Source organism: Phaseolus vulgaris, chromosome 3 (genome assembly GCF_000499845.2).
Source record: "Phaseolus vulgaris cultivar G19833 chromosome 3, P. vulgaris v2.0, whole genome shotgun sequence".
Classification (NCBI taxonomy): domain Eukaryota; kingdom Viridiplantae; phylum Streptophyta; class Magnoliopsida; order Fabales; family Fabaceae; genus Phaseolus; species Phaseolus vulgaris.
In genome coordinates, this window is record NC_023757.2 from 50,160,627 (window position 1) to 50,178,928 (window position 18,302).

The following is an 18,302-nucleotide window of genomic DNA, read 5'->3' on the forward strand; positions in this document are numbered from 1 at the left end:
TTATTTTTATATAATTAAATATAAAATTTAATCAAATGAAATAATATATTATTATTTGTGTTAATTTTTTTATTACTTATATTTATATTTATTTTTAATTAAATATGTTTAAAACAATTATAAATCAAATGTAATATTATTGAAGAACTTAATATTTTAAGAATGTGATTCTTAACTAAAGAAATTGAAGTTATTAATTTAATTATAAAAAAAACTAAACATCTCTATATAAAAAAATAAAATAAAATGTATACATTACAGAAATAGGAAAAGCAAAATAAGATAAATAAAAGAGATGAAATAAATTAGCCATTCACAATTTCAGAATCTCAACATTAGGGTTTTTAAGCATTGAGGAGACAGAAGACCTGGTGAAGTGCCAGTGATGAAATGTGAAGAAGAACAACAATAGAGTTTCAAAATCCCAAAATTAAGATTTTTGGAGATATTAAAATGTTTTTATATTATTTCTCTCTCACAGTTTTCTTATATATCAATCTTTTACCTAATAAAAGTAACAGTTCATAAATCCACACTTCACCCCTCTCTCCACTCTTCCCTACTAAAAGGCACTAATCTCTCCACTTTCCTGTTAGTTAAGTGAGAACACATAAAATAAAATTTTAAAATTAAAAATATGTTTATTTAATAAAGAAGAATATCAATTTAAAACAGAAAAGTAATCAATCTCTCCACTATCCTATCAGTTAGGTGATAACAAATATGTGGATACTCCATTAAGTGAGAACAAATAAAATATTTTACTTCCAAATGATACTCACCAAAAAAAAGTTGATCTTTAACCATAAAAGATTTTCATCTATGACATCAAAAAATATTAATTTTTCAAAATAATATTTAAAAACATTAATAATCAATACATTTTTAACACTACCTTAATAATCAACACCCTTTTCTATAAAATCTCAAACTAACAGCGAATAAAAAAAAACAAATAATAAACTTGTATCTATTGATTTTTTTTTTGTTAAATTCTTTTTGTTTTAAAAAAATTTAAATCTACCAACAACAATTAAATATTCACATTTTTATATTACAAAAATATTGAACAAAAACAATTTAAAAAAATGAATGATCCCATTAGAACTCATATCAACTCAAAGATAATGGTATTTTTAAAAAAAGTTGGTATAGTTAGTGGAGAAGAGAGAGACGTAAATAATAAATTATTATAAAAGAACGAACAAAAAAAAATAAAAAAGGGAAGAGAAGAGAGAGACGTAAATAATAAAATATTATAGAAGAACCAACATAAAGAAAAAAAGATAGAAAGGGAAGAGGAGAGAGAGAGCACCTTTCAACATAAAAATATAAAAATAACTACAACTATTCATTATTTAAAATAAATTACTAATCCTAATCAATTCAAGAAAGCCATTACAAAAGGGCTACCTCCATATGGTCTATATGGTACCCCAAGGACTATATCCTACAAATGAGGCAGAGTTCTTCTCGGATTTGATCAATTGCTTCAATAACCTAAATTCAAACATGGCAAGACAACCACCAATTCATTATATAAACATTTAGAATGTTGTTGCGTTGGGCTGCACACGGAAAATAATTATTGGTGTGATCAGATATCCAACTTCAAGTCCCATTACCCTTGTTACAATCTCCATATCAGGTTTTGTGTTTTCTTTAGCAACAATACTTGCATCACTGACCATTCTTCATGAAGCAACCAAGGTTGAATATATCAGGAAAATTCAAAACAAACCTCTCACAAATACAAAGATAAAACTGTTATAATTGCAAGTATTTTTTGGGTTTGCAAACAATGTCTTAAAATCTCACCACACCAAAAAATAGAAAACAAATAAAAGCTATAATTAAATAAAAAAAAACTATAATTCATGGATTTATTTATGCAGAAGCAAGCACACGAGTCGAGTTCAATAAGCCTTAGCAAGTCCAGCCTGCACAGGTCATGATGTATTAATTCAAGCATATAAAAAGTTTCATTAGTCTTCATCTTGACTTTGGAGTAAAATTAATCGAGAAATTAAAGACAAAACCTTGTTAATCACAATGCAAAACGAACTTGCAACGAAGCAATGTGACTGAGAAAGATGATGAAATCTTCGCGTGACTTCGGGTGCTTGGATTGCTCCCTCTTTTTCTCAGACTCCCCCTCACGGTTTTCTTTTAGCTTGAAAAAAATAAAGTTTAAAGGACTAATCGCATGAAACCACATCGACTTCTCGATCTTGTTCTCCACTTTCTTTGGAAAATCAAAAGAAACATCCACAGAGAGACGGAACAACATCAACAGAGAGTCAATGAGAGTTTACATTAGATTTCGTTGATTGAATGAATAAAAAGGTAAGAAATGAGGAAATGAAAAATCTATTTGAATCAAATTATCGAGAACTGCTCTCGCTGATTCAAATTGTTTCGTTCTGCTGATTCAAATTGTTTCGTAAATAAAATGAAAAACCGTTCTGTTGATTCAAAAAGAAAAACTACAAATAGAAAATTAAATTCAAAACTGTCTACGAAATAACCAAGGTCATTTAGGAGAATTCTCTTTATATTTAACTGTTCTTTTAAAAAATTATATATAAAAAAAGCAGTTACAAAATAATAAAAATAAGAATAAAATAAAATATTAATATATAAAATATTAATAAAATGTAAGTGATTTTGAAAATAAATCAAACCGATCATCCACTCCTCTTTTAATTCATAATTGTTCCTCCACATCTCTTTCAATTCAAAATCACTCTTCCACCTCTCTTTCAATTCAAAACCGCCCCACTACGTATACCAAATATTGTAGAAAAAATAAGAAATGACACAATGACCATAATACAATAATAAAATTAAATATTAATATAAGGATAAAATGTGAAAAAAAATGAAGAGCAGTTAAGAGGTATAGATTATTAATATTATTAATATTATATTAATATTATTAATATTATATTAATATTATTAATATTATATTAATATTATTTATATTATATTCATAATATTATTATTATTATTATTATATTTATATTATTAATATTATATTCATATTGTTAATATTATTAATAATAATTAGTATAATAAAAATCATAATAATACTAAAGAATGTGCTTGGTGAGTTGTTAAATTTTATTTGGTTACTAAAGGAACCTGATTTCGAATCCCATTCATTGCAAATTTTATTTTATGAACGAATTTTGATCCGTATGTAATTCGCGTTTTTCTTATAGTTCGTTAACATCATATAATATTTCATTGTAAAACATTTGATCCATAATATTTATGCAAAAATCATTGAATAATCGGAAAAATGAATTATAGAATTCAAAATTTGGAATAGGTAATATGAATTCATGAAATGTTTTTCCAGAATTACAATTTTCTATTCCAAAATATTATTTGCAAAATGAAAATTACACTTCAAGCATTTTATATTTCTCAATCTAGAATTGATTTTTTTTTTTCATTTTGGAAAATTGACTTCCATAGCACATACAACCATAACCTTCTTGATGAATACTTCAAATTTTTGAACAGATATTCTCAGCTTCCAAAAATTATTTTCCAAAATGAACATCATAAGATTTTAGAAAGATGATTATGGAATACAATGGCAAACACCACAAATTATTCTGGGTTACATTTTCAAAATGCACCCCACAATTTTGGAAACTCGACCCCAAAAGTCACTCGGTGTCACAAAAGCGTGTTTTGGAATGCCTATTTCAAAAGTCTTTTTTATACTAACGACATTTTCATCATTTGAGCCAACATTAACCTTCGACCAGCACCACTATAACCCACTCTTCCATGGAGGTTTTCACTTTGAAACAAATCTCGCAAGGGCAAATTTAATATTTCAGAATTTGTGAGGCTACAGGTTCAAATTGAGAGGGTGCATAAAACCTTTATACTTTTGGAAATTTTTATAAGTTTGGATACTGGCTTTATTCTAGCCTAGTGGGCCTCCGTAATTCCTTTTAATTAGAAGGGTACTTCTTCTTGCATCCCTACATTTTTCTTCCTGCACCTCTACATTCTATGCAATACAAAAATTATTTTTGATAATTTTGGATGATGGAATTCCATAAGCAAAAAGTATTTTCAGAATAAGAGATCCGTAAGCAAAATATTTCCAGAACAGGAAATTCAAAAGGTAAAAAATCATTTCAAAATATCTTTTCTGAAACACATTTTTTTAATTTATAGAATGGTAAATCTGGATTTCATAAAATGTTTTTTTGAAAGTATGTTCCAGAAATATTCAATAAAGAATAATTTGAAAGTCATTTCTTAAAGGGGTAAAATGGTCTTTTCCAAAAATGATGGGGTGCAGGCAGTCATTTGTTGGGTGTGCAGGGAGAAATAGCCTAATTAGAAATCCAAAGTATGGGTCTGTCAAATGGTTTTTATTTTCTTAACCTTCATAATTTCTCCTGTACCTTTTTTATTACAGCAAACCACGAAAAAGACTTTTCAAATAAATTTACTCAAACATATTAATAATTATAATAAGTGATTATTTTATTATTTTTTTTTTTTTTCTGAAAAAAAAATACATATCGTATGTTATTTTTGCTTTCCCTTAAATATTTGAAAGACAACCACTGAAATAAAGGAAGCATGTAGGTGTTTTTTTTTTTTCTAAAGTTGCAGAGTTTTTTTTATTTTTATTCCCCAAGTCTTATAACAAAAATTACATAGATAGCGTGGTTTGTATAAAAAAATTTACAGGTATAGCAATTCAGTTTTGAGGGAGTTTAATTATGAAAATCACTTTTACGAATTTGGCCGAAATATGGGTTGATATTCGATTATCGGAAAATCAAATTCTTGAGTAGTTTTTATTTATTTTTTCCTTTTTTTTCTAAAAAGTGAGGGAAAGAGAATTAGAAAAAAAATAAAAAATAATTACTTAGAAGATATATTTAGAAAACTAATTATTAAAAAAACAATAATTTTAAAAGTAATTATTTTTAAGAAATCATCATTTAGAAAATTATATATTTTATAAAATATTTTTTAGAAAAATAAATATTTAGTAAAGTAATTAGTTAGTTTTTTGTTGAAATTCAAATATGTAATATTAATGTTTATTTGTTTTTAATTCAAAAACAGAAAATGAAGAAAACTTTTAAATAAATAAAATAAGTAATTAAAATGTAAAAAATAATTGTTTTTGTAAATAATAAAAAAATTGTAACAAAAAATATTAAAAATTTATTGGATAACAAAGTTTTTTTTTTTTTTTTTTGTATTATGTAGCATGTGATTAAATGGAATATGTGTTTAGTAAATATGATGGAGAAGATTAGAAGATTTATTGTTATATTTAATAAATTTGAAAATGTAAAACATTTAAGAATTAAGTTGGATAATTTCGTGTTTGATTAAAATTAATAATATAAATAAGGATTTAAGTACAATTAAGTAAAGCAAACAAAAATGAACAACTAAAAAAATAAATTTGGATTTGAATAAAACAAATGTATGAGTAAATGATTAATGACATATTAGAAAAATACAATTAAGTTATTGATAGGAAGTTAAGTTTGTCGGCAAAGTTATTTGAAATTATGTGGTTTGATATAATAAGAGCATCACTTTGTACAACATTATTTCTTTTTATGTTCATTTTAATCTAAATGCTTAACTATTTTGAATTCTCGTCTCCTGACTAGATTAGGATAGACTTGTGAAATTTCATGTGTTAGTCACTAATATTTTTATTTAAGTTTTTTATTGTCATAAATTTTATTCAATTCATCCAACCTATGTAGACTTTAGAATTGTGGTGAATATATTTGCATACAACAAGCACATGGAAATATGGTAAGTGAGGTTTCTAAAACTTTTCACAATGGCACTACCTTTTATCTAGTCTAACAACAAATTTTGTAATTGGTTGAACCTATTTTGTATTGATCATCTCCTCGACCACAACCATGTGCTATTCTTGTCAATTCAAGCACTCTATGAGTGTTTAATTTTGAATGAGCATCTTCTTAAACCTTTAATACAACTTTAGAATAAACAAGACATGACTAGTAGTAAATCTCACAATTCAGCAAAAACTATTACACAACATAACATAAGTAATATAATATAAAAGAATATAAAAAGATCACGAAAATCAACTATCAATGTCTTGTTTGTGTAATTAATCATAAGACTGTGCATTTATTTTGTATAAATGAAAACTAACACGAATCTCACGTAAATGATTATTAGTTAGGAAATGATTCAACTTCCTTATCTAAATTCTATTTCAATTATATTTTGTTTTTCAATTTGGTGTGATTTATTTCCTTACATCTTTAACTCTCAAATAAATAAATTTTCAATTAATCAAAATTAATTATTAATTTTTTTTGTTAGTAAACAATTATGTATCATCATCCACGTAGTTATTTAAACAATATATTAATTGTAATATTACTATATTGAAATAAATATATTTTAGTTATTTTTAAATTATTTTTAGATTCATTTATTTATTTAATTATTATATTAACCGTTTTAAATAAAGAAAACAAAAATCTAGTTTGAATAACTGAAATCTAAATGGTTAACGCACTTCACGAAATCGAAAATAATGGTCATAATTCTTTAAAAAACAAAAAACAAATTTCCACCTTAGAAAGTGATGTGTTCTACCTAACTAATTAAAATGCAAACTATTCTACATTAAAAGCACAAATATTTACAAGGCATATCTCACAAACTATCTTCTTATAAAATCTTAATTATAACATTAAAAACTATATAAATAGTCATTTACAAATTCAATTTAAATTACTCCATATGTATATACGAGAATTATTTATTTATGAAACTCTATATAATCGTGTCAAGACTTTCAATATTAAAACATATTTTGCAATTCAACAATGAAAGCTCAACTAATTAACAAATCTTAATTATAAAAAAATTGAACTATAATAGATATATATTTTTTATTTTCATGTTTTCAATAAACATGAAATTAACAATGTTAATTATAGAACATTGCATTGATTATTGTTTTAAACTATAGTAGTTGTTGAGTTCTATTTTGAAAGCGAAAAAGTTTTAGCATGTGTAATACTAGCTTCACCATGGAAGTGAAACAGTGAAAGTGTGTGTGGAGCCACACCTAGCACATTCAGACACGAGCATTCAAACTATTAACTTGTGTTGAGTTTGTTAGGTATTTTAGTTTCAAATGTCTATTTAAAGCCTTTTCTTTCTATTTAATAATTTGTTTTCACATATACTTTAATATTAATCTCTTCAAAAACACCATTTGCTTTTACACACTCTCACTCACACACGCTCAATTTTAGTTTCAGATGGCACCTTCTTTTTCTTTTACGATAACGGCCATTCTTTTACTTTTCCTCACGGCGGTGCTTCCGACCACGGCGGAGCAATGCGACGCTAAATCAGAGGGAGGCTGTCGCGACAAGGTGGAGTCCTTGAAGTTGAAGGTGATAGCAATATTCAGCATACTGGCCACCAGCGTCATCGGGGTTTCGCTTCCACTGTTCTCCCGGTTGATTCCCGCCCTGCGGCCGGACCGCGACCTCTTCGTCCTCGTGAAGGCTTTCGCCTCCGGCGTAATACTCGCCACCGGTTACATGCACGTGTTGCCGGACTCTTTCGAAGATCTCACGTCGGAGTGCCTGCCGGAACGGCCGTGGCGGAAGTTTCCGTTCACCACCTTCATCGCCATGCTCTCCGCGGTTTTCACTCTCGTAATTGATTCCTGCTGCGTCAGTTGCTTGAAGAAGAAGGTCTCTGCCGCTGCTGCTACGAACGCTAACGCTTCAACTTGCCCTGAAGCCGGAGAGAGAAAGGAAGTGCAATTGTTCGGTCACAGTCATGGTGATGGCCATGGACATGATCTACATGCAGATGCCGAACAGTTGTTGCGGTATCGTGTTGTGGCTCAGGTTAGTTACCTTTTCAAAATGAAAGCAAAAAACTATTGCATTTTAATTTTTAGCAGTTAATGTTTAATGTGGTGTGGAATGGTTTAGGTGTTGGAGGTAGGGATTGTGGTGCACTCGGTGGTGATTGGTTTGTCAATGGGAGCTTCCATGAACCCTTGCACGATTAAGCCTCTCATTGCTGCGCTATGCTTCCATCAAATGTTTGAAGGAATGGGTTTAGGTGGTTGCATACTTCAGGTCATTCATCTTATCTATTCATTTTGTATGTTAACGTCATTCAAGAAAATTTAGAAGGAAGTATTGATTGTAGTGAGTGATTGTGGCAGGGTGAATATGGAATGAAGGTGAAGGGTACAATGGTTTTCTTCTTCTCAACAACAACACCTTTTGGGATTGCATTGGGGATAGCATTGTCGAATGTTTATAGCGATACGAGTTCAACATCGCTTATTGTAGAGGGGATTCTGAATGCTGTATCTGCAGGACTTTTGAACTACATGGCACTGGTTGAACTACTGGCTTCTGATTTTATGGGGCCTAAGCTACAAGACAGTAAAAAGATGATGGCTTTGGCCTTTCCGCAGTTTTGCTAGGTGCAGGGGGCATGTCAGTCATGGCAATATGGGCATAATGTTGTAGATCAAAATGCATTGTAGCTTCACTTTGTTAGATCAGAATTTTTGCTGCCTAGATATATATAATCTTTAGAGTTTTCTAAATTTTTTTTGCTTACATTTCATGAAAAATGGTTTGGCGAGTTTGTAACGGGAAGAGAGGCATCTAAGAAAGAATAAAATTTCTTTGAAACTACTAAAAGAAATCATTTAATAAATTTTTTTAAAATAAAATATTATATTATAATAAAATAATAATTTTTTTATAAGGTTAGAACACTCCTAGTGTTTCTTTAATTTATTTAATTCTTTGAAAAAAAACAAGTATACATGTATACTCTATAAATTAAAAATTATAAACTAATATGAATAGACAAATATTTCGCCTAAAAAGAATTGCATAATTTGAGCACACACAAACCTTTCTACAAATAATGCATAAGAACCTGAAATCCTTGTTTGTACGTTCTAAGTGGCACCATTCTCCGGCGGCACAATCACCCTGTTGCGGTTGCGTCTTGGATTCTCAAGCTTTATTTAATAATTAATAAGAATAATAATAATTTAGCAGTTCCAATTTTGTGCTTCACTATCACTTTTACAACATCAAAGTAGAACAACACCCTCTACTTGTCTTACTCTACACTCTCTTCTACACTCTCTTCTATATTAAACAAAACCGTGGTTTAAAATCGCCATGACTTAACTTACAAATCCTAGTAATTACCTTAATGGAACTGAACCGGTATAAAGAACCCAACAAAAACCACAACGTTGGTGCTTTGTTTTTGTGGTTAGCAGTGTCCATGATCGCAGTTCTCGTAGTAGCTGCTGCTGTTCTTTCTTTAATAACCAAGTTTGAGGTTGGTCACTCTCATTCAGCTCAACTCACTTCTCACCCCACCAACGTTGTTCAGAAATACGCCTCTGCTCTTCAATTGGCTCTGCAGTTTTTCTACGTCCAGAAATGTAATCACTGCATATAATATTATAACACGGACTTTATATTGTTAAGATTGTTAATATGATTTGCAAATGCCCAAAGTTGATTTTTTGTTGTTGAAAAATTGTGCTTTGTAGCGGGTAAAGTGGAGAATCAGAGGGTTTTGTGGCGAGGGGATTCAGGGCTGCGAGATGGGAGTGAAGCGGATTTGGATTTGTCGAAAGGAATGTATGATGCTGGTGACCAAATCAAATTTGGGTTCCCCATGGCTTTCACTGCAACCGTGTTGTCTTGGGCGATTCTTGAATATGGAGATCGCATGGATGCGGTGAAGCAGCTACACTATGCACTTGAATCGTTAAAGTGGATCACTGATTATCTTGTTAATGCACACCCTTTTCCAGAAGTGCTCTACATTCAGGTCAACTATTTGTTTCCACTTAATGTTACTGGTTTCTGATTTTTTTTGTATAAATAATAGGTCTCTTTTAGGAGTTGCTGTTAGGATCCATTTGCAAGATAAGAGAATCTAGTGAGTTTTATATAGTATCTTCATCCTTCTAGTTACATTTACTAGTTTTGTGGTGTGATTCTTCAAATATTTTAGTGTGACTTTACTTTATTGCTTGGGCTCTCAATTTCCACTGTACCAGGGTTTTGGCAAGTTTCTTATCAAACACTATAAAGAAAATGAGTCAAATCAAACATAAATTTGTTTTTCTTGCCATTTTTACTCTGGTAAGCTGAATGAAACACGCTTTTGTTTTCTTGATTGAAGGTGGGGGATCCTGAGGTGGATCATAATTGCTGGGAAAGGCCTGAAGACATGCATGAAGAAAGGCCACTCACTCAAATTAACTCGTCTTCTCCAGGAACAGAAGTTGCGGCTGAAACTGCAGCTGCATTGGCCTCAGCATCTCTTGTTTTTAAGGAGATTGACTTCACTTATTCTAGGATTCTCCTACGACATGCTCAACAGCTGTTTATTTTTGCTGATACATATAGAGTTTCCTACTCTGTCAGCATCCCTCAAGTCAGGAACTACTATAACTCATCTGGTTTTGGGGATGAACTGTTATGGGCAGGTGTCTGGCTCTATCATGCAACTAAGGATCCATCATATCTCAATTATGTGACAGAGCAGAATGAGAAAGCATTTGGCAGTTTAGGAAGCTTATCGTGGTTTAGCTGGGATGATAAACATGCTGCAACTCAGGTACCAGCTATGATACAGTGTTTTTAGCTTTTAGTAAATAGTCCATGTGTATGATAAGTTTATAGACTTTATTCCTTAGTACCTTAAAAAGTCATGCTAACCATGTTTTTTTTAATTGATTCTTAGTGTTAAAACTTCTTTTATTCTAAAAGTACGTAAAAATTGAACACTTTCTTTTGTTCACTTTTCCTTGGTAGCTCTCAGATGAATTAGGCATATTAATTCTTGTGATAGATATTCTGTTCATGCATTTTGTGATGTTGAACTAGGTTCTTTTGTCCAGAGTAAGTTTCTTCGGGGCAAGAAACATCCCAGATACGGAGAACCTTGACCTTCAGATGTACAGAGAAAGTGTTGAAATCCTCATCTGCACGCTTCTACCTGATTCACCAACAGCCACCACCAACAGAACTGAAAGTAGGATTGATTTCTTCCCTCTATCATTTGCATAACTTGTGTCAGCCTATTCTTTTTTGTTAATTCAGGCAAAAGGGTACCTAGAATTTCATGTTAACAATGCAAAAGATGGCAAAGAACATATCAAATATTAATTTCCCCATTGGATGAACCAAACCAACTATCGTCATGTAACAGGTGGACTGATATGGCTGGTGCCATGGAACTCTTTGCAACATTCAGTGGCTTCTGCATTCTTGGCTATTCTTTACAGTGACTACATGCAGACATCTCAAACCGAAATACTATATTGCGGTGGGAAATTGTATAAGCCAGTAGATCTTCGCAAGTTTGCCATTTCTCAGGTATGCAAGTCCTATAAAATGAGAGAAACATCTTCCATCCTTTTAACCATCACTGTATTTAGCTTCAAAATCTCCTAGTCAGTAAGCACCTATAATTAGTATAGGATGAATGTGACTCTATATTGCATTTATGGTTGAACAATTTCAGGCAGATTATGTGTTGGGTGAAAATCCTATGAAGATGAGTTATCTTGTGGGATATGGAACTCACAACCCCAATTACATACATCACAGAGGATCTTCTATTCCAGTTAATGCTACAACTGGTTGCAAGGATGGATTCAAGTGGCTTTACTCACCTTACCCCAATCCTAATGTAGCACTTGGGGCACTAGTTGGTGGTCCTTTCCTTAATGAGACATACAATGATTTCAGAAACAACTCTATGCAAGGTGAACCAACAACATACAATAGTGCCCTCTTTGTTGCTCTCTTGTCTGGTTTAGTTGCCAGTTCCACTGTACCATTCTCCTTCTAGAACTTGTATCATCCAAATCTGTTTGTGCCATATGTAAATAACCCTTTTCTGTATTACCTTCTTAGATAGCAATAACTTTTTAGCAAACCCTTCCAAAAGTTTTGCTTTGTTTGGCATCAACACCTACCTTCATTACAAGGAGCTTTTCTACTTTATTAAGAGATGCAAGATAATGCTTTATGTACAGAACTTCTAGATTCCGTTTCTTAACCTTGTGAATACACTCTTTCTGTTTGGTGTTTTTCTTTATCTTCAATAATGACCAATAATGAAGCAACAGGTTCTGCTTTTCTTTATCTGCTTCGCTAGCTGATTAGAACAACATTTATTAATTATTGATATTTTCAAACATCCATGATTTATAAGGAATGTACACGTAATATTATTAATTAATTTTTTTATCAATAATTGAAACTTATTACTTTATTTTCTAATCCGAGTTACTTCACCAATTAATAAATTTTGGTATTTTAGTTAGAATCTCACAAATGTTATATTATTACAGTCAATGGAATGCTTATTTCTTTTCTTTTTATACTTAAATAAATTTAAGTCAACATATCATTATTTAATATATCACATTTTTTAAGCAAATGCTTAATAAAATTATAAAAATTTGGTTTAAGTTTATTTATTTATTGTAGAATTATTATACTATTATCACCATTGCATTAAAAATATAATAATTAATTATAAGTAATAAGTGTTCAAGTTGTACTCAATCTCCTTACATAATGTCTCATTAGAGATAACAAACCAGATTATCATAAAAAGATGAAGTTATTTAAATAATAGTTAATGTTCTTTCTCATAATTTTTTACTAAAATAAAATTGCATTAATTTTTAAAAAATATTTAGAAGAAAGTTTTTATGACTATTCATTAACATTAATTGTAAAACAGATTTATATTGTGATATAAATTTAAATTATTCTCATCATCAAGGTTTTAGAGTTTACGAACATGTGAAAGTTTTCAAAACTTGTAAATTTAATTTGTAAACCTGTAAAAGTTTATCTAATATAAAAATAATATAAATAATATTAACAAATTATTAATGACATTGATGCATCACATTGTACTCCTAATAGAATAATAATTTAACATTTCTACTTCATACTAAAAGGAAATGTAGTAAATCACAACAATAAAATATTATAGCACATTAATGTGAAATTATATGAATAACTAAATTATATATAAATTCACAAAAAAAACATAAGTTGTTAATATGAAAATGATTCAAGAGTTAATTTTAAATAAGAAGTCTATTGAAATATTGTATTTGTGATAAAAGTAAGAAAAAAAGTCACATTTAATTTCAAACTCTTTAATTCATTATTGATTTATGAGTTCATTAGAGTTCATCACAAATTTCAATAGTTGATTAAATAAAGAGTCTGACATTTAATTATCTGAGTTTTGTAACTAATAAAAAATTAAGAGTTAACTCCAAAGAATTGGGAACTTCTTGGTGGTAAATTTTGAGTGATTATGTTGTATTGTTGTTGGATCCACATGGAATATTCTGAATTTCCTTGTACGACAAATCTTTGTGGATTAATTTGATCTTGAAGAAAAAAAAAACAAAAAAAAACAGAGGGTAAAGAGGAAAGTGAGAAATTGCAACAATGAATAAAGCACATGCTGCTTATCTCAGAAATGGGTTTTTGTTGCCTTTCTTCTCTTTTTCTTCCCAACAAAGAGAAAGAAAGATAGGCACACATAGCCGTAACACCTTCATCTTCGTCATCATCATCTTCTTCCTTTAACTCGCTTTTCATCCTACCAGGTTCTCTCTCTCTCATGGTTCTTATCTTTTACAAGATTCCTCTTTTTATTGTTTTCCTCTCTCCCTTTGTTCCTTTTTTTTTTTTTTTTATTTTTTATCAGCACCCTTTGTTCCTTATCCAAACTCTCCAATTCTTTTCCCTTTTCCCCCGTTTGGTGTTTCGGTTGCACCTTTTCCCATCCAACTTTCGCTTCAATTTCGATTCCCCCCTTCTTCTCGTAGATCACTATAAAGTATTCAAGGAAAAAAATAGGGGAATCTCAGTTGATAGTGTTTAGGTTTGGGTTAGTTCTATTTGTCGAGATAATCGTTTGATGCATGGCTTTGATCGTTAACTGTTAGATGCAATAGATTTAAGCATGAGGGTTTTTTTATTATTTACAATAATAATAATAATTAAGAATAATTGTTGCTGAAAACAATGTCCGGAGGATTATAGCATATGAAAGAATTAACTTTTTTGTCGGTTGCTTGTTTTTCCAGTAGCATTGTTGATTTAGTTTTAATTTTGAAGGTATACTACGGTTACCCATTTGCATTAAGTTTCCTTGGTGTTGAACCTAGTTTCAAACAGAAACTGTACTTTGTTAAATTTTATGGGCATGTGTTGTTATAAAGTAGGTAGTTGGCTTGCCAATAGTTCCTGCAGAATAATGGCTCAGCATGGTTTGAATCAATTCTGTATTAGGTTTGATTAGAAGTCCTGGTCGTTGCATGAGATTTGAAATCTGGGGAACATGAACTATGCCGTGCTATTTGTCTAATATCGGTGATGTACTTATTCATTGTTAGAGTAGGTGGATGTTATAAACTTCCTAGTTTCTGGCTTTTAAAGGCCTCAGGACCCCAAAAATGTATGTTATGTACGAATTACTGTTTATAAAAGACATAATGTTTGTATTTATGTGTAGCTGCTATAACGCTCTTGCGTAGTGCAATTTCTTGGATCCATGATTGTAGCCTTGTTCACTATTGCGGTTGCTATGGTGTCATAATGTGTTCTGCTTCCTCTTGTCATCTCTAGCAAGTCTCTGGACAATTGAACTTTTGAGTTATATTATGTCAATTTTTATGCATTTTATTTTTATTAGCAGACAACTTATTTTCTTTATGAATAATAATGATATATGTCATATACTTCAATCACCATGATACTATCTGGCTTATGATATAGCAGATTATTAGTTTCCCTTCATTTTCTGTATTCCACCATTGATAACACTGCAGCATAATTTCTTGGTTGTATTTAATATTTGTGATATATATGAGTTTGGAAGAGGCAAACTCTGTGAAGCCTGGACACACACAAGCACCGGACACTGCAACACCTATAATTTAAAAAATGTAGTAGATGATGGCAACATGAATATGTATACACACGCTCACGTTGAACATTATTATGAATTATTTAAATTGACAATCAAGATTATATTCAAAATCATTTATAAAAAAATTAGTCAAATAGAACAATCTGAACACATTATTTCCTAATAGAAAAAATGGATCAATCAATTCTTCTCAAAATCAAAAGGTGAAAAGATGATCTAATTCATTTATGACATTTCACCCCTTTGTTGATCACCATCATTGAAAATTACAGCTTCTAAGTTAGATTCATATAGTGAAGATGGAAATACAAAATGTAAATGTGAAATAGACAGTTTGTTTGTTTAAAGGTGAAATAGAAACTTACACAATAAGTTTCTTACTTTCCAACTCCTTAAAGAGATCATTGTGTCTGCCCTCATTAATGTTGTATCCGAATGGTGTTGGAGCATGCTTGAGGAATGTTGGAGCTGCAAAAAAACGTTTTTTAAATTTGACACTTTAGCAAAGTGCTTGACATATGTTGTATGGGTATCGTATGTGTGCTGGTGTTGAACATGTGTTGGTCTCAGAGACATGGTATTGAAGAGTGTTTCTGAGCTTCATAACTATAAGATTAAAAGGTTGATGATTTTCTGGTGAATTGTGCTTTCATTTTACTTTTATTCTATACTTGGCATGCACATGGCTGCATCCTTATATTGTCAGTTCTGAAATTGGTTCTTACAATTGAAACCCAGTTACAGATGCCTCATATCTTCTTGCTTTGTCTTTGATTGAGTTTTACCATATATTTCTAGTTACAACGGTTTGTTACGAATTTTCATATTTTGAAATCCAAGGCTCATGTCTTTGCCCTAATGGACATTTATGATTACATTATCACAGCCAACTTTGTTATAATTTTCTCATATTGTTCTATTCAACATTGGGCAGGACATGGCAGCAGATGATGGTATGTCAGCTTTGAATTTTAAGCTGAGTCAGTCACATGAAACTTGGAAGCAGGAGATCGAAAGAAGTCAATCTCAAGTGGATGTGTTGGAGGCAAGGATAATGGAGGTAAAGGCTTGCATACATGGCTCAGAGGACGATGCAAGAAAGGAGTTAGAGGTTCTATGGCGAAGAGTCAAGACTACATCTACCCTGTTGTCCTACTTAAAATCAAAAGCTAGAATCATGGTGGTTCCTCATCTAGCCCATACATCTTGTGGCATAAAAAAGTTAGATGTAGTAGGGCTTGTTGACAAAGATGGGATTCCATTATCAGGTTGGTCTAGGAATGTTGATCTTTCTTCATTTGATGATCCAGACGAAGAATCTTGGTTAGGAATTAGCCGTCAGCTTGGTTCCTTGGACGAACAAGATGCAGTTTATATAGGTGAGATACTCAACTCTGTTCAGATGGTCACGGATGTGATGGAAGTCCTTGTCAAAAGGGTTTTATTGGCAGAATCAGAAACTACAATGGAGAGGGAAAAAGTGAGTTTAGGCCAGGAAGAAGTTATGCGGAAGTCTGCTCAGTTAGAGAGTATGTCCATGAAACTAGAGGAGATGGAGCGGTTTGCTTTGGGTACAAATGGTATTTTGAATGACATGCGGCAAAGAGTTGCAGATTTGGTTGAAGAAACAACTAGACAGAGACAACGTGCTTCTGAAAATGAAGAAGAGCTTTCTCGAGTGAAACGGGAATTTGAGTCTCTAAAGTCATATGTTAGTAGTTTAATCACAGTAAGAGAAACCTTACTTTCTTCAGAGAAGCAATTCCAAACTATTGAAAGGCTATTTGAACGGTAAATATTTATATATGCAATTGCTTATGTTTAAGTTTGGATTTTTATCTTTATTTGACCTGTTTCAAATTGTTTGACATAGATGGTCCACTTCCTGCTACATTCTTATGGTTAAATATACCTATTATATTTATACTGGATGGCATTAAATATACCTTCTATAATTCTTTTGAATTTGGATAATTATATTCTTCAAATGTTCTTGTATTTGTTGGCTTTTTCTTGGATGTTATAGATAGCCATTAGTTAGCTAGGAGAGTCTGAGGGAATCATAGTTCGTTAGTTAGGAGTTGCCTATAAATAAGAGCGGTTGAGGGGGAGAGTTGTCTTTGGATTTGGTAAATCTTTGGGTGAGAATCAGGTCCCTTGAATACCTGCGATGTAACACTGTTTTCCATAAACAAACATTATTTTCGTCTATAATTTGTTCCGGTTCTTGTCAGGGTTTGTACTAATGGAGGCTGGTTATAGCCATACAAGACAAAATAACTTTTGTATTACTGCTATTACTACACCAATTGAAGCACAAGTTTGAGACCCAAAAGTATGTTAATATGTAAGATATCTTGGGTAGGACGGGATGGACAGTGTGTATGTGCCTATGCAGTATTAATACATGATTGTGTAACACAGGCGTGTTAATATCCACATATTTTCCTGCTAATGGGGTTTAATTTAATTTCAATTCTCATAGTGCGTTTATGTTTTCTTTTTAAGACAAAGATTTATTTGTTTTACTGCTCGGTTTTTTCTCTTGAGCAGACTAGTTGGAAAGACTACTCAGTTGGAGGGTGAGAAAATGCAGAAAGAGGCTGAAGTTCAGAAACTTATGGAGGAGAATGTGAGGTTGAGTGCTATGCTTGACAAGAAAGAGGCCCAACTTCTAGCATTGAATGAACAGTGTAAAATGATGGCCTTGAGCTCTTCAAACCTGTAAATGCCATTGCACTCTACAAAATGCTGGCTTAGCTCTTTCTTGTTGACAACTGGAGGCTTCTAAGTGAAGCGTTACAGGATAATGACCATTTGTCAGAGGTCTTCTAATCCAGAAGGAATCATCCATGGAGGGCTCCATAAACATCATCAGTGCCTTTCATCTTAATTTCTGATTGCCATTTTAATGCCTCTTTCAAAACGGATTTTTTTTTCCTTAGAATGTAAACTCGGCGTAATTTTTAATGAGAAAAAGACGTGTCTCTTCGTTGTATATGTTCAAACCAGAAACCGAGTCATCAAACCCCGGTCAAATATATACCCATCAAATGTTTGAGATCAGCAAAAGATTTTTCTGTTCTATACTGGTAATACCCAGGTTTCTTCGCCGCAAAAGAAGTATTTTGCTGTGTATCATTAAATGTGTTCACCTTTTAGCCTGTGTTAAAAATGTAGTTAGAGATGTTGAGGGCTCTTTAGAATGAGATGATACACAGATTCAATGGTATAAAGAGATT

The 18,302-nt window shown here is 31.3% G+C and overlaps 2 protein-coding genes and 1 pseudogene across 2 annotated transcripts; all 3 read left to right on the top strand.

The window, feature by feature from the left end:
- Nucleotides 1–7,325: 7,325 nt before the first annotated feature.
- LOC137805699 (fe(2+) transport protein 1-like) lies at nt 7,326–8,559 on the top strand (annotated as a pseudogene).
- A 571-nt stretch (nt 8,560–9,130) lies between these two features.
- Nucleotides 9,131–12,194, top strand: LOC137805979 (endoglucanase 24-like). The gene is made up of 6 exons (XM_068605853.1): nt 9,131–9,511; nt 9,623–9,906; nt 10,264–10,701; nt 10,971–11,118; nt 11,296–11,462; nt 11,611–12,194. The coding sequence occupies exons 1-6, from the start codon at nt 9,274–9,276 to the stop codon at nt 11,938–11,940; spliced, it is 1,605 nt and encodes a 534-aa protein (XP_068461954.1). The 5' UTR covers nt 9,131–9,273; the 3' UTR covers nt 11,941–12,194.
- A 1,330-nt stretch (nt 12,195–13,524) lies between these two features.
- On the top strand, nt 13,525–18,058 carry LOC137808463 (uncharacterized). Its single transcript, XM_068609591.1, has 3 exons — nt 13,525–13,732; nt 15,995–16,851; nt 17,614–18,058. The coding sequence occupies exons 2-3, from the start codon at nt 15,998–16,000 to the stop codon at nt 17,786–17,788; spliced, it is 1,029 nt and encodes a 342-aa protein (XP_068465692.1). The 5' UTR covers nt 13,525–13,732; nt 15,995–15,997; the 3' UTR covers nt 17,789–18,058.
- The last annotated feature ends 244 nt before the right edge of the window (nt 18,059–18,302 follow it).